At 35.2% G+C, this 18,120-nt stretch overlaps 1 protein-coding gene across 4 annotated transcripts in view; it reads right to left on the bottom strand.

The window, feature by feature from the left end:
* DMXL2 (Dmx like 2) overlaps nucleotides 1-18,120 on the bottom strand; it is a 157,613-nt gene that overhangs the window by 38,920 nt on the left and 100,573 nt on the right. For all 4 annotated transcript variants that reach the window (XM_039237094.1, XM_039237096.1, XM_039237095.1 and 1 more), the window contains exons 16-19: nucleotides 12,948-13,067; nucleotides 9,905-10,132; nucleotides 6,590-8,266; nucleotides 3,577-3,687 (exon numbers count right to left, since the gene is read on the bottom strand). In XM_039237094.1, the coding sequence (XP_039093025.1) occupies nucleotides 3,577-3,687; nucleotides 6,590-8,266; nucleotides 9,905-10,132; nucleotides 12,948-13,067 (2,136 nt within the window). The remainder of the gene's footprint in view (nucleotides 1-3,576; nucleotides 3,688-6,589; nucleotides 8,267-9,904; nucleotides 10,133-12,947; nucleotides 13,068-18,120) is intronic.

Here is an 18,120-nt window from a genome sequence, read left to right as displayed (position 1 = left end):
TATACTTTAGTACTGAATACTGAAAACTTCCCCATTCATCCCTCTGGCCAAGGAGCTAAGTATCATTTCAGAGTAAGTTTTAACCTTCAAGAGGGTTCAAGGGAACAACAGTCAGGAGACACATTCCTCTGCCTTCAGCACTACAGTTAAAAGTAGTTAAAGCTGCCTAATACTGATGGTATATGGCAAACTTGTTCTTCCCTGGTAGAAGGACAGGGATCTAGGCTATATTTAGAGGCAACAAAATAGATTTAGTGACACCATCAGACTTGGGAGTACAAGGAAGTTTATCAACGGTTGAACTACTGATAACACTTTATTCCACTTAGAGCAGGCAAAGAGGAAGCATGAGGGAAGTGACACATACAGAGTGGTGACAGATAAGTGGGAATGCCAGGAAGAACTCCAATGAGCCTAGGAAAAAGGTTAGACTGGTCAAAGTAGCCATCTATATGGACCTTTTGAAACAAAGACATGTCTGAGGTCAATGATAGTCACAACACAGGCTTCTCCATGCTCTAAGACCACTGATATTATTACATATAATTGTTTCATTAACAGCTACTATATAGACTTATAGTTCAAAGCTTTTCTAATCTTTATGGTTTCACAACAGTTCCTTTAGAAAGTATAAAGGGAAAAACTGGGGCACCTGGGTGCCTCAGTCAATTAAGCATCCGCCTCTTGATTTCAGCTCAGGTCATGATTCCAGGGTCATGTGATGGGGCCCCACATCAGGCTCCATACTGAGCATGAAGCCTGCTTAAGATTCTCCTCTCCCTCTCCTTCTGCCCCTCTCTTTTGTGCGCGCGCGCGCACACACACACACACACACACACACACACACAGAATCTTTCTCTCTCTCTCTCTCTCTCAAAAAAAGTAAAACCTATTATGACCATTTTGAATAATAATCTTAACTCTTTTAAATTTCCCATTACTAATATTTATATACAACTATGTTTGAAATCACAGCACAAAAATCAATGCAACAAGCTTTGTCTGTCACTATAAATTTAGGGGAAAATGGTCAAAATTTAGTAAAACCAGTTTGTAGTTTTTCAGAACCTTAAAGGCAGATTTTCTCACTTTTTAAATCTATGCCCGATTTAAGAAATAATCACTACATCAAATAACTCACATTTTGCTTTAGAAGTTATTATTACATAGCAATGCGTACAATATACTTTTGCTAACAGCAAATTTATACTATAAAGAATAATGTAAAATACATTACATTCTATACTCTTAAATGAAATTTGATTAGTTCAATTTTTGATATGATTAAGAGAAAACAAAAAAACACAAGTATGCCAAGGGAATTAGGTTTGGAAAACAAGATTAAAAGAGCAGTGAATATATTTGGAAGGCTAACTATGTTTGTTTTAATATAAGCATTGTGTTATAAATCATATAAATCACAAGTAAAGCTGATGTTTCAGGAATATCTGCCATATAATAATCTGGAAGGCATACTTGTTAACACACTGCCACACCCCCTGATCTGAGATACAAGGATTTATATCAGCCCCCTAATTTACAGATTAAAAAATCATAACTACAGAGTTTAAAGTGACCTGCCCCATATCTTAATATAAAAAAAAAAAAGATATTAAGAAGAAAAAGAACAGGGGCACAAATAAGTAGTGTTTTGGTTTGGGTTTTTTTTGGGGGGTTTTTTGGCCTACTAATAGTAGGCTATTCTTCACAGTTTTTCCTTGTTCTTCTTAGCCTTTCTATCTATATACTGGCTATTCCCAAGATCATCACCTACAACACCAGTCACTTATCTCCAATATTTTAACTGTATCAAAGGGAAAATGGAATTTAACAAAGCTTTAGAAATTTGAGGTGATCTCCCTAAGAAAGTACATAATTGCTAGTGATTCAGTACTATCTATCATTTAAAATGAAAATTTAAAAGACCTTTGAGATAACATTTTTTAAACCTATCCAAATGGCACAGACTGTTTAAAATGATAATACCAACTGTTAACAATGTGTTACTGAAATCATCAAACATTGCTTCTGGGAATGTAAATGACTACAGTGTTTTTGTCTGTGGCAATACTTATCAAGAGTTATGAAATTTCACTCTTCAGCAGAGAGAACAAACTCGCAGTTGCTAGAAGTGAGGTGGGTGGGGGTATGGGTGAAACACTTATCTTGATAAACACTGAAAAGTGTATAAAATTGATGAATCATTATATTGTATATCTGAATAAAAAAATTCACCAATATAGTTATGTTCAGAATTTAGAAAACTGGCCTGGCAGTACTGTGAACTGCTGACCCAAACATTAAAAACAAAAACAAATAACTACCTTAAAAAAAAAAAGGAGTTAAGAATTCTCAAGCTCTCTAATACCATAATTCCACTATAGGAAAGTAACACGAGAAAATAATCAGATGTATACATAAAAACTTACATGCAAGGTTTTAAAGTCATTCATTACAGCAATAATTCAAATAGAAAAGAAAACCAGCAAAACCTGTTTCAAAAATAAAGGAATGGATCGATGAAACACAGTTCAGAGACATGAGAAAATATTAGACAGCTGTTTAAAATTAAGTATTCAAAGAACATTTATGAGGGTAAAGGGTAAGCATTTCAGCCAGAACAGCAAACTATAAAGCCTGGTATTCTAGTTTCCACAATACTAAAGCATTAATTATGGGACTGTGTCCAGGATGCTGGTTTCAAAAGAAACATAGTCTAATGAAAAAGGCACTGGGCTGGGATTCTAATTCAACTCTACTCACAAACAGCCCTCTATCGTAGCAGGTCACTTTGTAAAAGTTTCAGTTTTTTAATCTGAAAATTAGGCAGCTGACAGAAATTCTTACGTCTCAAATCAGGGGGCGTGGCAATGTGCTACATGTATGCAAATCTGCCTCTTGCAGATTTGCCATCTCTAGATGGCAGATATTCTTGAAACATCAGCTTTATTTGTGAGTATAGGATTTTAATGCTTATACTAAGATAAACATAAAAAATAACACACAGGACAACATTTGCATAATTTTTAAATAAAAGACATTAGATGTCAAAGAAAGTCAAGGTGATTTTGGGTTATGGCCTCAAGTGTATCAGGTTTACTCCTAGGCTACTAGGACTTTAGCAAGTAAAAGCTGAGAAACTGAGATAGAAAAGTAAAAGTCACAAAATAGAGCTGAAACATGCACAGTAAAGTGGTTAACTGGGTACTATGTGACAAGAAGATCTTAAGGCTAATGATAAATATGCATATAATTATTTAGCTAATTCTTTTTAAAATTTTTATAATGTTTATTTATGAGAGGGAGAGACACAGTGCAAGCAGGGAAGGGGCAGAGAGAAAGGTATATACAGAATCTGAAGCAGGCTCCACACTCTGAGCTGTCAGCACAGAGCCCGATGTGGGACTCAAACTTATGAACTGTGAGATCATGACCTGAGCCCAAGTCAGATGCCCAACCAACTGAGCCACCCAGGCATCCCTGATTTAGCTGATTCTTATACACAAATATAAACAAAATATTTCATTTCAATATGAAATAAAAGTTGTTCAAAGGTTCAGACAAGGAGTTAAATACCTTGATGAAGTAGTTGTACTCGGTATAAAGGAGGCAGTGATGTCAAAAGGCATGTGTGCAAACGCATAGCTAGTAAGTATCTCAAGCCACACTCATCTAATGTGTCTCTTCCTATAAAGTAAGCAGAAAATATATTGAAGGAAATAGGTCACAAACCAATAAAAAATTAGGAAATAAACATTAAATTCAGTAATAATAATATATACAAAATATATGTTTGTGTATTCCTGTGAACACTTGAATATCTTTATAGAACATGTATCTTTACAAAAAATATGTGTAGATACTAAAACTCCCAAATGAAAAATGACCAGAGAAAATATAATTATCTATTAGTACAGGTAGTAATAGTACTTATAGCTATTTATAACAAATGAAATCTTGAAATTCAATAAAGAATATATTAACTATAGTAGGCTAGGTATAATTTTAAAAAGCACTTCCGAGGTGAAATCAGATGAGATTTAAAAAATAGGAATTACATATCTAAAATGAAATCATTAATTATTATCATTATTATCATTAGTTAGGCAATATCTTCTAGTTTGGTTAGCTCAACTGAAATACAGTACCATGAAAGATTTGAAATTTGATTTCCTAGGCTAGTTTTCCAGAGTTAAAGTTGAACCTTAACCTAATTCCACAAACTTGTTTAGAAGTTGCACAAAGGTATGAAAGTATGGTGAGCTTTATCAAACTACAGCCACTGTTGAAGAAAAGTAATGCAAAACTATTAACAGCACCCAGCCCAGTAACTGTCACTTAGGAAGTACTAAGAATGCTGAACCAAATAATATTTTCTAGAAGAAAATAAACTGCTTTAAATTCTTAAAGCTCAAGTTCCAGCTCCACTTCCCATTAGCTATATTCATTTATTCATTCATTTACTCATTCATTCAATAAATCCAACATCTACTACAGGTGAGGCACAGTTTAGGTGCTGGGGATTCACCAGTGAGTAAGAGGAAATTCTTGCTCTCATGGTGCTTACATTTTAGGAGACAAACAAACAGCAAACAAATAAGTGTCTGGTGGAAAATTAACGCTATAGAGAGAAATAGTAGGTTTGACAGAAAGAAAGTACTGGAGTAAGAAGGTTCTACTGTATAAAGTTTAGCCAGGGAAGAACTTTCCAACATGATGTTTCAGCAGAGATCTAAGGAGGTAAAGGAATGAGAGAGGCATAAATTTGGAAAAAGAGCATTCTACACAGAGGAAACAATATGTGCAAAGGCGTTGAGACGGGAATGGGTGTAGTATGCTTTGGGACAGCAAGGAGGCCAGTGTAGTAGAATGAAAATGAACACAAGTCATACGGGGCCTTGCAGACCTCCATAAGGATATGGCTTTTAGTCTAAAGTGAGATAGCAAGGCACTCATGTATGTTGAGCACCCAGAGAGATTAAATGTGATTAATCACTGGATCCTATGTGAGAACAAACTGAGGTAACAAGAATGAAGCAGTTTGGAGACTGTCAATAACCAAGACAAGAGGTGACAGTGACTTGGACCAGAGTGTTAGCAGGAGAGATGACAAGAAATGACTGGATTCTGGATATAAAAGAACTGGTAGCATTTGTCAGGAGACTGGATATGGGGTGTAAAATAAAACAGGAATGCCTCTAATTCCCTTTAAAAGAATCCATTTATTTAGAATTCATTCACGGAGATGTGCAACATATTTAAACTCTGATTTTCACTTTCTGACCTGTGAAATGGAGACATTAATTCCTGCCGCATCTCCCTCATGAAACCCCACTGTGACTAGGAAGAGCATTTTTATACTGTCTTGCCAAGCAGATTGTTCAGTATCAAAAAGTTTAAACTATTTCTCATGGACTGTGGCATACCTATTTTCTTAATATCCCAGAGTAAAAATTCTAATGTATATTAACTTTTCAATATTCTGGGGGAGAATCCTGCTCTATTACACACAGTATCTCATAATAGTTAGAATTTTTTTTATTTAACATGTTTAGAAAATAGGTCATAGAAAAACCTAAGGTCCCTAGTTATTTTAATCTACGCAGAGAAAACTTTGGAGATATAAAGATATAAACCTATATGAAGAGATATATTCCAGGTAGCTTTCAGGAACAATCTTTTCCCCTCAAATTTGGAAATCTTGTGAAACAGTAAGGGTACAGGCTGGGAGGCAATGATTTATCCACATATGACCCCAGTTCTGCCACTTACTACTGATGTGATCTTATATGTCATTTCATCTCCCTAAGGATCAGTGTTTTCATCCATAAAATTTAGTATAATAATAGCTACCTACCAGAAGATTGTTGTGATAATTAAGTATGATAAAGTACATAAAGTGCCTGGCACATAGTCATTGTTCACTCCTCCACAATATTTACTGAATGAATGAATGATCAATAATTTTCGGTTTCCTTTGCTAATGCCATCATTTACAATCAACACCATTACCTTCAACTATCTGCATAAAAGAGAATGGAATCTAGTTTCAGGAGACAGTCAAAAATGTTCTAGTTATAGAGCAAATTAATCAAGACACACATTATAGTAAAATGTATTAAAACCTATTTCTCAAAGGAGACTTTTTGGAGAAATTAGGTAATTGTAAAGAATATTTATACCCAGAAGTTGTTGGGTTCATGGTCCTTATAAGCTTCATGGTTCAATAGTAAAACAAATGGTCCATGATTATTATTAAGAGTAAATAAAAATTAAAATAAGCCATGGGAATAATGTTAGAAAAAACAAAAGACTACATATATCTAAAATCACACAAAGCTTTCAGAGTAAAAACTCACGTGAGAACACACACAAAGACATCAAAATTCATTAAGTCATGGGCAAGTCACAGCCTACCCCAACTGTCTTTCTTTCACAACTAATTATATTACTTAACAGTAAGTGTTAACCAGAGACGTCTTTTCACTGCACGGTTTAAAGAAAGACTGCAATTTAATATGTGAGTCACTATGTAAGTTATACAAATGGTTCTATTTGTAACTTTGTAAATTATAGTGAGAATTTTTACCTGAATAACTCTTATCTCTGTTTTCATCAAGCTCCGTACTGGTGGTAGCCACTGTATCAGCCAAAGCTACAAGGAACATCTGCTCCAAACGGGTAAGGCCTGGTAGACTTGAGTGCATAAGATGACTTGAAAGTACCCTAGCATGTTCTTGGCCAAAGTAAGCGGGTCCATACTGAGAAAGATTTATTACTTTTGATTTGTTTTCTCTCTTTTCTGGCTCTAAATCTATATCATCAGTTGTTATATCCTGGATTTGGAACAGCTCTGAATACTGATCTTCTGGTTCACTTTTGGTATGATCTTCATAGCTCTGTGGTATTTTTGTACTTTCTTCTGAAATTCTGTAGGTTGTATCTTGATCTGCAGCAAGCAGTGCATATAATGGTAGTGGAGGAATAGAATCTATCTCAGTATAATCTCGAGTACCATCCTTTCCTATGGTGACTGTATCCTTCGCTGTACTGCCACTTACACTAATGGTTCGGGAAAGATGTCGTTTAGTTCCTTCTCCAGCATCAGCATCTCTAACTATTGCAACTTCACCTGCGATACATTTTACTAAATGAGAGAGAATAGCTTTAGCCCTTCTAACTTTCCCTAAGTCCATCAATTCTAACAACTGAGTTGGATGGTACTGTGGGAGAGTGGGGGAAAGTACATGTGCAGCCTCAAATAAGCCACCATCTTGAACTACAGTTGGTGAACAAAAAACATCGTCAGCAATAGCTGTTCCTTCAACAATACTTTTTCTTGACAACATATTAGATTTAAAGGCAGAATGATCTTGTATTGCTGTCTCTTCCGTATAAAGACCATCAGCTTCAATGTCTCCAAATTTCACAGCATGCTTCCACTGTGCATATACATGCATTTCACAATCCATTCCTACCACCAATATCCCATCTCTCACCCAGGAGAGAGAAACAGGCAGTGAAGGTGTACCATCCACAGAAGACACTAAGTCTATAGATCTAAGAAGAACCCACCTTGACCTAACTCCTTGCTTGATACTACCACCTAGTGGTAAAGTAATGACAGCTACTCCATCCTTACTATTGGTTTGCTCAGTCACAATTCCTGAAAGCCGCCCATACATGAAGATATTAGCGCCGACACCCACTGTGAGAATGTGGGAGCCATCTTCTTTTGATACCCAATCCAAATGTACTAAATGTTTGATATTCGGAATAAGGTATCTATCCTTGCTCAAAAGTGCATCTGATTTGCTGTACACAAATAGATTACTGTCAACACTGACCCTTGAGTCAAGAACACTCCCAACCTTGACCAAATCATCAAGATGAATTGTTTGTTCTAAAACCCATTCTGATCCTCCCGTAGATTCACATTCAAAGATGCAAACGTGCATGGAAAATTCTTTAGAAACAAAACCACTGTGGTGGATAGGCTGTTTGTAAGCCACAGCGAGGCGACCTGTGTATGAACAGCTAACAGCAACTGGTCTTCCCACAATGCTCACTGTACTGCTATTATCTTCTCCTTCATCATTCATCAAAGGCCATCTCCTCCAATGGTAAGCTTCCTTCTCATCACTTTTGCATTGTACACTGGTTTCCATACTACACTTCCAGAAGCGTACTTTATTGTCAGAACAAGTTGTAACCACTAAATAAGGTGCGAGGCATACTGGATAAATTGAAGAAGAACTCAGATGACCTTAAAAAAGCAAAAGCAGACAGTCATGACAACAGAACCATAAAATAAAATGCTAATAATCAAGTTCTGGAATGTGATAAATCCAAAGCTACTATAAGCTTCTTCAATATAATTCTGCAAACTCCCCTTAACTAGTGTTTTACACTAAATCTCCATTGGCTGAAGTTATCTATACAAATCTTAAACAGTCCAGTGGTGAAATAAAAGTATGCAATAATAATCAATTAGTTTTCAGGTAATTACGTATTTTAAATGAGGTGAATATTCCATTAAAACAAAATTCAAATTTTGACAATAAACTATTTGTAAAAAAAAAAAAAAAAACAAAACAAAATTCAAATGCAATAAAACAAGTCAATCCTTAATCACTAAATCCGTTATCTGCTATAATTTATATATGCCTTCACTGGACTTTCAGTCTCCATTTTTTATCACTTTGATCATAAATTCTTAAGTAGTCATTACAATTTCCCATTCAAATGTCCCTAACCTGCCCTTGAATAATCCAAACCCTAGAACTATCCCTACCATCAAACTGTTTTCAGACAGGTAAACAGACTACTAGATCTCACCATTTTTACCAGGGTTAATTCATACTCTCCTAATAGTGAACCAGACTCCTCATATTTATTCCTGACTGCTGAAGACTAACACCACCCATCCACTGTCAACTATAACCTAAGGAGTAATAATGACAAGGACTGGGGTCAGAAGACCTGGATTCAAGTTCTGGTACATCAATACCTTTGCAATGGGAAAGCCACTTAAACATCTGGTCCTGTTTCATCTAAATAGCAAGGGGTCATGTTACTATTGCCCTTGGAATGTTACTGCCAATTAACACATTTAAAAGCATTTTATAAAGCCCCCACAAAAGAGAATTTATTTTTATCAATTCTAACAAACTTATTTTGAGTATATCCCAAACTTTCCAAATACTATGAAAGACTCAAAATCTGGCCCAGATCTGCACTTGCCACAAAAGCCCAGAGTAAACCATTACTGTCATCTTTCCAACTCTGAATTCAATTTATGGATGAAGAAAAGAACCGTCATACTCACCAGCAACTGAAATATGCTTGACCTTCAAATTTCAGTTCTCAAAAATATTATTCTAGGCACTCTTCAATTATGGTTCTACAAGTGATAGATCATTTTAAATATACCTGCCTTCCAAACTGTCTTATCCACCTTGTTAAATTCAGTATCATTCTAGGCTAGCCAAACTATAATCTCATATCCTACATTTTTTTCCCAAAGTACCTGCCAATTCTTGTTCAAATTTAATAAAAGTGACACATGATTAGCACAACATGGATGAAAATCTTTAATTAAAAAAAAAAGTTCTGATGATTTGCAAATGAATACATATGTTCTTTGCAATTATACTATCATACTATTCCTATTTACAGGAAATCATAGTGCAGGCAAGAAACTTCACATTAAAATATTTACATCATTTTCTGTCAGGCCAATTACATTTATCACAGGAAACTTTCTAATAAAGACATGTTTCTATATACATCATTACTAGAAAATTACAACTGTCACCACAGCACATAATTCAGAAGGGTTCGTGCATTTTACCGCTGAAGGCCACTCTGAGCTACAAACGCCCAGTCTTTAAAGTTACCTTACCTGCTGAAGGTGTTGCTCTTATTACTTCAACCCCTTCTGGGAGATCAAGAGGTTGGCTATAGACCAGTCTAGAACTCAGAATAAGTTTACTAGCAGTTTGAAGATTGGCAATTGATGCAGAATGTGGCATGGGGCTCACACCAGGAGATGTTTCTGGAGAAGAGTCTACATTCTTCTGTCCAGGGACTGAAAGTAGACTCTCTGATGAAATACCTTCTGAAGCTTTAGCTTTGAAAATAAATTATGAAATATATTACTATCATCACTAGATACATTAGCTAGAATAATACTTTGTTATCATTTAAGAAACATGGTTTGTTAAAAGTACTTTGGAGGCAAGGTCAATTTTCAGACTTCTGCTCAGTTACCTTGACAGATTTTTAACTATTTTACTCTTAGCCTTTCCAAGTCTATCACACAGACTTAATCACAACATGTAAAAGCTAGAAAAAAAAAACTCAAGTTACCTAGTCCAATGTTTTCAACCTTTAAAAATTATCAAAAGCTTGAGGTGGAATGTATTAACATGCAGATACCTGGGCATTACCACAGAATGACTGATTCAGTTGTTTTGGGGTAGACCCCAGAAATTTGCATTAACAAGCAGCCCAGGTACTTCTGAAACAGAGCATCATGAATCAAACTTTGAGAAATAACAAGGTATTGCCTCGCATAGTAGATTTAAGAACTTAAGTTTGAAGAGCACAATGACTTTCCTAAAGTCATATAATTAATTACTAGCAAAGAAGACACTAAAATACCAGGTTCTTGACTACCAAGTGCTGGAACAAGATGATTTCAAAAACAAATACAAAAAATAAAGTTCTAAGCAAATTTAAGACATTATTAGCTGAGTGACTTTGTAAGGGATATTGACCTCGATCTTCTTCCCAAGAGTCTCCAGCTTTCACATTAGAGTGGAATATAAATCTCTAAGGAGATTCAGTTATCTGTGTTTCTGCTACATGGGAGGGACACACTGAATTACATTTATATATTTGTATGCCTGTCTACTCCCATTAGACTATGACTATATCAAGAGCAAGTACGATGCTTGCTTTGTATATCTCAAGAAACACCAGAATACTAAGAGATAGTAAGTAATCCCCTTTTGCTTCTGGTGGATGTTAAATATATCCATCTATTTTAGAGTGGCAGGCCACTAGATGAGAAATATGAAAACATTTTCCATAAAACAGAATGAGACTATAAACTTGCATCAGTATTCAGCAGAAGAAAGTACTACTCCTGGCTCTATCACTAACTAGGTACGTTTCCTCAAGCAAGGCACTTCACCATCTCTGGCTATTTTCTCATCTGCAAAATAAGGTTGAACTAGATCATTCCTCTTCCTGTAAACCAGGCATTTTTATAATGCGTATCTCATGCTAAGAAAGGAAATAAGAAAAGCAAAGCAAAGAAAAAAAAGCAAAGGCTGTAGAGCCAGAAAACCTGATTTTGAAAATTGGTCCTATGATAAACCAGACCATGGGACTTGGTCAAGTTACTTAATATTATTCCATTAGTACAATGGGGATAATATCTGTCTCACACATATAAAGCATTTAGCTATCTCAGTACCTGGCACTTTAAAGGCAGTCACCATATTCCTCCCTCATCTAAATTTAGAGCTCATCATTTCATTCTCTGCCAGGATTTTCAACACTGATATATTCAAGCATAAGCTGTGAATGACAATATATACTATATTAAATCTATTGTGAACATTAGAACCAAAAGATAGAAGATGCTTCCTGTCATAGCTGAAGGGAGCATATTATTTGTTTGCCTCTACTGTAATCTTATTATTTGTGACCTTCTACTGCTATTAGAAACAGAGTAAGCAAGCAACTCTACACTAGCCCTTAATTTAGGGGAATAGCAGCAGTGGGAACACTTCCCTCGTAAGCAATGGGAACAGAAGTTATCACATCCTTCCTGTTCTACCACAAGGATCTGTTACTACCTCTATTAATCTCTTCAGAACCATTTCTGTGTGTTAAAAATTCTCTTCCTGACAAGGTGGTTTTAGATCACTCTATTCTTCCATTTTTGTGAGACAACATATAACACCAAAAATTAACTTCAAAGAACTTTCTTTTGGAAGAACTTTTGGATTCCTGCTGCCTCAAGAAGATTAGGCTCAACTGGGCATGGGTAAAGGTTCTATTAAATCATCTGGCTTTTCTAACACTAGCTCATGGCCTAGTTAGAACTGCTGTTTACAGTTATGTGATAATGTGAAATACAAATGGAATGAAAAAATATGTATTAGTTGACTTTCATTTTAAATGTTTAATGTGTATAAAATCAGTTAAATAATATAACCACCAGAAAAAATAAAATCTTTTAAAAATTCTTAACTATTCTGAGTTAACGAGTTTAAAGCAGCTACAGTGTGATATGGCTACTGTGCAGCTCATTTTAACAATGATCTCTCAGAAAGTAAAAGTCTGTTCTAAAAAAAAGGTCTATGATCAATTTCCTTGCTTCATACTACAGATTTTCTAATTTGCTATGAAATTAACATAAATGTATATAGCAAAAGCATGGTTAAAATATTGTTGGATTTCTTAACATTCTACAAAAAAACTGCTACCTATGAGCTTCAGATGCTCGACCATATTTTTATAAATAGAAAATCTGCTTCTCTCAGTGATGCTTAAGCTAATGTACACTGTGTATGCAATGTGTATTAATCCACAGAAAAGTACAATGTTGATTCTATGGGAAAAACAGATTTATAGAGATAGTATTTAGAACAGAGCCAAAATAAGCATTCAATAAATATTAATTGAAAAAAATAAATTGATCAAACTTTTTTTATATATGTCTAGTGTGCCCACAGACTGGTTTCTTTTTGTATTAACCTGTTTCATCAATTATGTAAACTGATGAAAGTATGATAAGCTTGTCATATCCATACTTCAATCCAGCAACTCAATTTATAGTTCACTGGATCTTCAAAGAATTAACCAACCTAAAACATTCAGTAAAATGAATTTATTTCACATCATCTCTGCATATAATTATAATAACTTACCTAAACATGCCTGTACAGATTTAAGATGAAGGTGCCACATATGGAGAATAGAGTAATTATTGCTGTCCTTTTCAATTACTACTAGAAAGAACTTTTCTGAAAACGGTGGTGGACGATACCCTATTGTTCAAAGGAAAAGTTTATTTAAGTTATGCTTCTATTGGGTTAAAAGAAGACACTTTTTAAAAACATCTCTTGATATATATACAAGTTGGGAAGAAGATGGAAGAATGGATATTTAGGAGCAATTTTACGTCATTTTTATGTCAAAAGTTAGGTAGCTGTCAAAGACTAGTGAGGTTATGTCAAAAGTACACAGATGCCAATATGAAAGTATACCTACTGGTCAAAGATGGACAATTTAAGCATCAAAGAATAAGTGAATGCAATTAATTAAAACACACTATGTAAAAAACTATGAATTCATAAAAATACCAAAAGAGAAAGGGTACATAAGAGAAAAAGGAAAGGAAGGGCAAGAAAAAACAAAGGAATGGAAGGAAGAGAAACAGAGAGGGAGAGAGGAGAGAGATAAAGAAGAAAGAGAGCAAAAGAGGAAGAGGGTTGCAAGAGCACAGTCAGCTTCACTGGATTACCTCACAGTAACTGGGGCATTAACTCTTATTTGGAAAACTGAAGTAATACTTAACCTAATTTTCCTATATGAAAATAGCATTAAAAAAATTTTTTAAGGGGAGCCTGGGTGGCTCAGTCGGTTAAGCATCTGACTTCGGCTCAGGTCATGATATCACAGTTCGTGGGTTTGAGCCCCGTGTCGGGCTCTGTGCTGATAGCTAGCTCAGAGCCTGGAGCCTGCTTCAGATTCTGTATCTCTCTCTCTCTCTCTGACCCTCCCATACTCACTCTCTCTCTCTCTCAGAAATAAATAAAACATTTAAAAAAAAATTTAAGTCATGGGGGAGGGGCAGTAGTAATGGTACAGAAGAGACTTTTTAGAAATTTCATGCATTTTTTTATGATAAAGCGTTGTTGACATAACTTTCTGTGTTGACATTTTTATTTTTCATATTTGAAAATGAGATTTACACAGAACAAAAACTTATATTTTTTCTTTTCACTTTAATTCTAGTGTAGTTAACATACAGCATTATATTAGTTTCAGGTGTACAATATAATGATTCAACAACTCTATATATACACTCTGTGTTCATCAAAACAAGCATACTCTTAATCCTTTTACCTGTTTCACCAATCCCTCACCCACCTCCTCTCTGGTAACCATCTATTTTCTATAGTTAAGAGTTTGTTTTCTGGTTTGTCTCTTTGTTCCCTTTGTTAGTTTGTTTCTTAAATTCCAGTTATGAGTGAAATCACATGTTATTTGTCTTTCTCTCACTGGCTTATTTCACTTAGCATTATTCTAGTGTCAGCCATATTGTTGGAAATGGCAAGGTTTCATTCTTTTTTATGGCTGAATAATATTCTACTTTGTATATAATACTACATCCTCTTTATCCATTCATCTATCGATGGACATCTGGGTTGCTTCCATATTTTGGCTATTGTAAATAATGGTGCAATAAACAGAGGGGTGCATATAGCCTTTTGAATCAGTGTTTTCATATTATTTCTGTAAAGTGCAATTACTGCATCATAGGGTAGCTCTGTTTTTAATTTTTTGAGGAACCTTCATGCTGTTTTACACAGTGGCTGTGCCAGTCTACATTCCCACCAACAGTGCATGAGAGCTCCTTTTTCTTCACATCCTGGCCAACACTTGTTATTCTTATATTTTAGAGTTTAGCCATTTTGACAGGTGTGAGGTGATATCTCATTATGGTTTTGATTTGCTTTTCCCTGATGATGAGTAATACTGAGCAAAAACTTTCTTTAAAAATGAAAATCCAGGGTGCCTAGGTGGCACAGTCCGTTGAGCATCTGAATCTTATTTTAGCTCAAGTCACAATCCCAGAGTCATGGGACTAAACCCGGTGTCAGGCTCCACACTAAGCACAGAGCCTGCCTAAGTTTCTCTCCCTCTTTCTCTCTCTAAAATAAAATAAGAAAGAAAGAAAGAAAATCCATAATGACAACTCACTGGTAATGAGCACGCTAGAGCTCTCATTGTGGTCTCTAAATACCACACCCCATTAAAAAGAACAGTTTGGAGGGATGACTCCATTTTTGCAAAGGATATCTGTAACATGAGCTTAGGATGACTTATGGTGCCTGAAATAAACTAGCAAGAATAATGAGGTTGTGTCAAAAGGACTCAGGATCAACTTACAAGGGTCTTTCCTCACTAGCTTAATAATATAGAGAACAATATCAGCATTAAAAAGAATAATGATAGAAAACGGACTGAAATGTGCTAAAATCCATGTACATAAATGTACATAAAAATCCATGAGTAATGAGTACTTTTCTGTATGTATATTATTCTTCAATAAACAGTTTTTTTAAATGTATTCATAATGATACTCAAAAGAAAAAGAAAGCCAAACAACAACATATTCATCTGTAATTCCTGGTGATAACTTGGACACAAACTCCTTCTGAAATTGCCAGTTAAAGGGAAGGAGCTAAATATTTACCCTACCTTTCCTAAAAATAACTCTGTATTTCAAGGTAACCAAGTAGCTTCAGTTGATAAGGGAAAGCTTTTCTTTACAAATACTTTCCAGATAATAAGTAAATGAAAACTGATAAAGTTAAGAAAACATAACTTTGCAATCCTTGATGAAAAAAATGGAGTACAAAACATTAACTGAAGAAACCATGATATAGTAGACAGGGTTTATGGGTGGTTAAGTTGGTTGAATGTCCAACTTTTGGTCTCATTGTCAGGACACGATCTCAGTTCATGGATCAAGCCCTGCACTGGGCCCTGTGCTAAGAGCACAGTGCATGCTTGGAAGTCTCTTCTACTTCTCCCTCTCTCTGCTCCTCCCCACTCGCTCATGCACTCTCAAAATAAATAAACGTTTTTAAAAAAGAAAAAGAAGGGACGCCTGGGTGGCTTGGTCGGTTGAGCGTCCGACTTTGGCTCAGGTCATGATCTCATGGTTCATGGGTTCAAGTCCCGCATCGGGCTCTGTGCTGACAGCTCAGAGCCTGGAGCCTGCTTCAGATTCAGTGTCTCCCTCTCCCTCTGACCCTCCCATGCTCACACTGCCTCTCTCTCTCTCAGAAATAAATAAAACATTTAAAAAAAATGTAAAAAATAATTTAAAAAATAATAAAAAAAGAAAAAAGAAAAAGAAATCATGATATAGTAGACTGCTGGCAAATATTACGCTGGAATCACCCACCACATGAAACTTCTGCATCTCAGCATCACTAAAAATGAGACATCCTAAGTGATGTTCTTTCTTATGGTCATTCTATAAAGGACACAGCATCATCTAGGAAGTTGAGCCTGAATCTAATCAAATCTACAGAGGTAATTTGTACTTTACAGGAGAAAGTTTGAATGACACTGCAAGTAACTACTTAGAGAAATTGCTATAAACTGACTTTCTCTAAAACAAGTAAGTGGCATAATGAGAGTATAAATGGAAGGTCACTTTAGATTAAAAAACTCTTGGGGCGCCTGGGTGGCTCAGTCGGTTAAGTGTCCGAATTCAGCTCAGGACATGATCTCACGGTTCGTGGATTTAGGCCCTGTGTCGGGCTCTGTGCTGACAGCTAGCTCAGAGCCTGGAGCCTGCTTCAGATTCTGCATCTCCCTCTCTCTCTGACCCTCCCCTGCTCACACTCTCTCTCTCTCTCAGAAATAGATAGAACATTTAAAAAAATAGATTAAAAAATTCTTAGAAATGAAATATAATGTGTGAACTTTATCTGGATATAGATCCAAACAAATTAAAAAATAACTTTTGACATTTTTGTGGCAAATATTAAATATGGACTAGTTATTACACAATTCTGAGGAATTTTGTTATTTATCAATGTGATAAAAGCACTCATGTAAGAAGGTCATTTTTAGAAATGCATACAGAAGTGCACAGGAGTGAAACAACATGACGACGAGGTTTGTTTTAAAATGTTTCAAGGGGCACCTGGGTGGCTCAGTCCATTGAGTATCCGACTCTTGATTTCAGCTCAGGTCATGATCTCATGGTATCTGAGTTCCAGCCCCACAATGAGCTGTGCATTGACAGCAGGTAGCCTGCTAGGGATCCTCTCTCTCCTTCTCTCTCTACCCCTCCCCTACTTGCACAGGTGCACTCTCTCTCTCAAAATAGATAAAACTTAAAAAATACAATAAAATAAAATATTTAGGATAAAGGGAAAGAAAATAGGATAGATAAAGCAAGTGCAACAAAATTCTAAAATCTTTAAGCTATGTACACTACTTCTGTAGAGTACAACTACTTCTGTAATTGGCATTTTTATTAATTAAAAGAGAAATTAAATTTTAATTAAAACGTAAAAAGTACCAAGTAAGGTAAGGGCAGGGAAAAAAGAAAGTCTACCTGTCAAATCCTTTAAGAAAATAGCTTCAAAATCAAGTAGAATACCAAACAAATTTTGTACAACATCTAAACGAAAACCAAGAAAGGCATGGGGAAATCCTTTGGCCTAATTTTGCAATGACATAAAGAAATATCAAAAGAGGGAAATAAAAAATTATTTTTAAAAGTAAGTCAATTAAAAATATTGTACTAGAATACTGACTTTCTATAAGCATTTTCTAGTAGGCTTGTGTGAATTTCTTGTTAGTAGAAAGATAAACAGTACCTAGGTTTGTTGGAAAGCATATAAAAAAGCTTAAACCTTTATGAAAGTGAAATACTATGGAAAAGCATGTTTTAAATCTATCAAGCAGTACTGCCCTAGTGATAGTGAAATAAAACAGTGTGACAACGGATAACTTTATCAAGAAGTAAAGTATTTATATAAAAAGCAAGGTACCTGAAAGGAAAAAAAAATACTACTACGTAGTGAAAACATGTTTAAGCTAAGCCTCACAGAAGACAAAAATTCATTCTTATTTTTCACTAAGAAAAAGCACCTAACTGTATAAATTTGGTAGAAATACTGTACTGTAATTCTGAGAAACATGCTATACCAAGAAAATTAAATATGTCCATTTATATACTTGCAATCTATAACCAAATGAAAGTATCTGGAAACCTTTGTAAACTAAAAGAATGTTCATCATATAAAATGAATTCTTTTTTTTTTTTAATTTTTTTTTTTTATTTCT

This window comes from Hyaena hyaena, unplaced genomic scaffold (genome assembly GCF_003009895.1).
Source record: "Hyaena hyaena isolate Hyena2069 unplaced genomic scaffold, ASM300989v1 scaffold_120, whole genome shotgun sequence".
NCBI lineage: Eukaryota > Metazoa > Chordata > Mammalia > Carnivora > Hyaenidae > Hyaena > Hyaena hyaena.
Note: the sequence above shows the minus strand (reverse complement) of the source record. Positions and strands in the feature narration are given on the sequence as shown.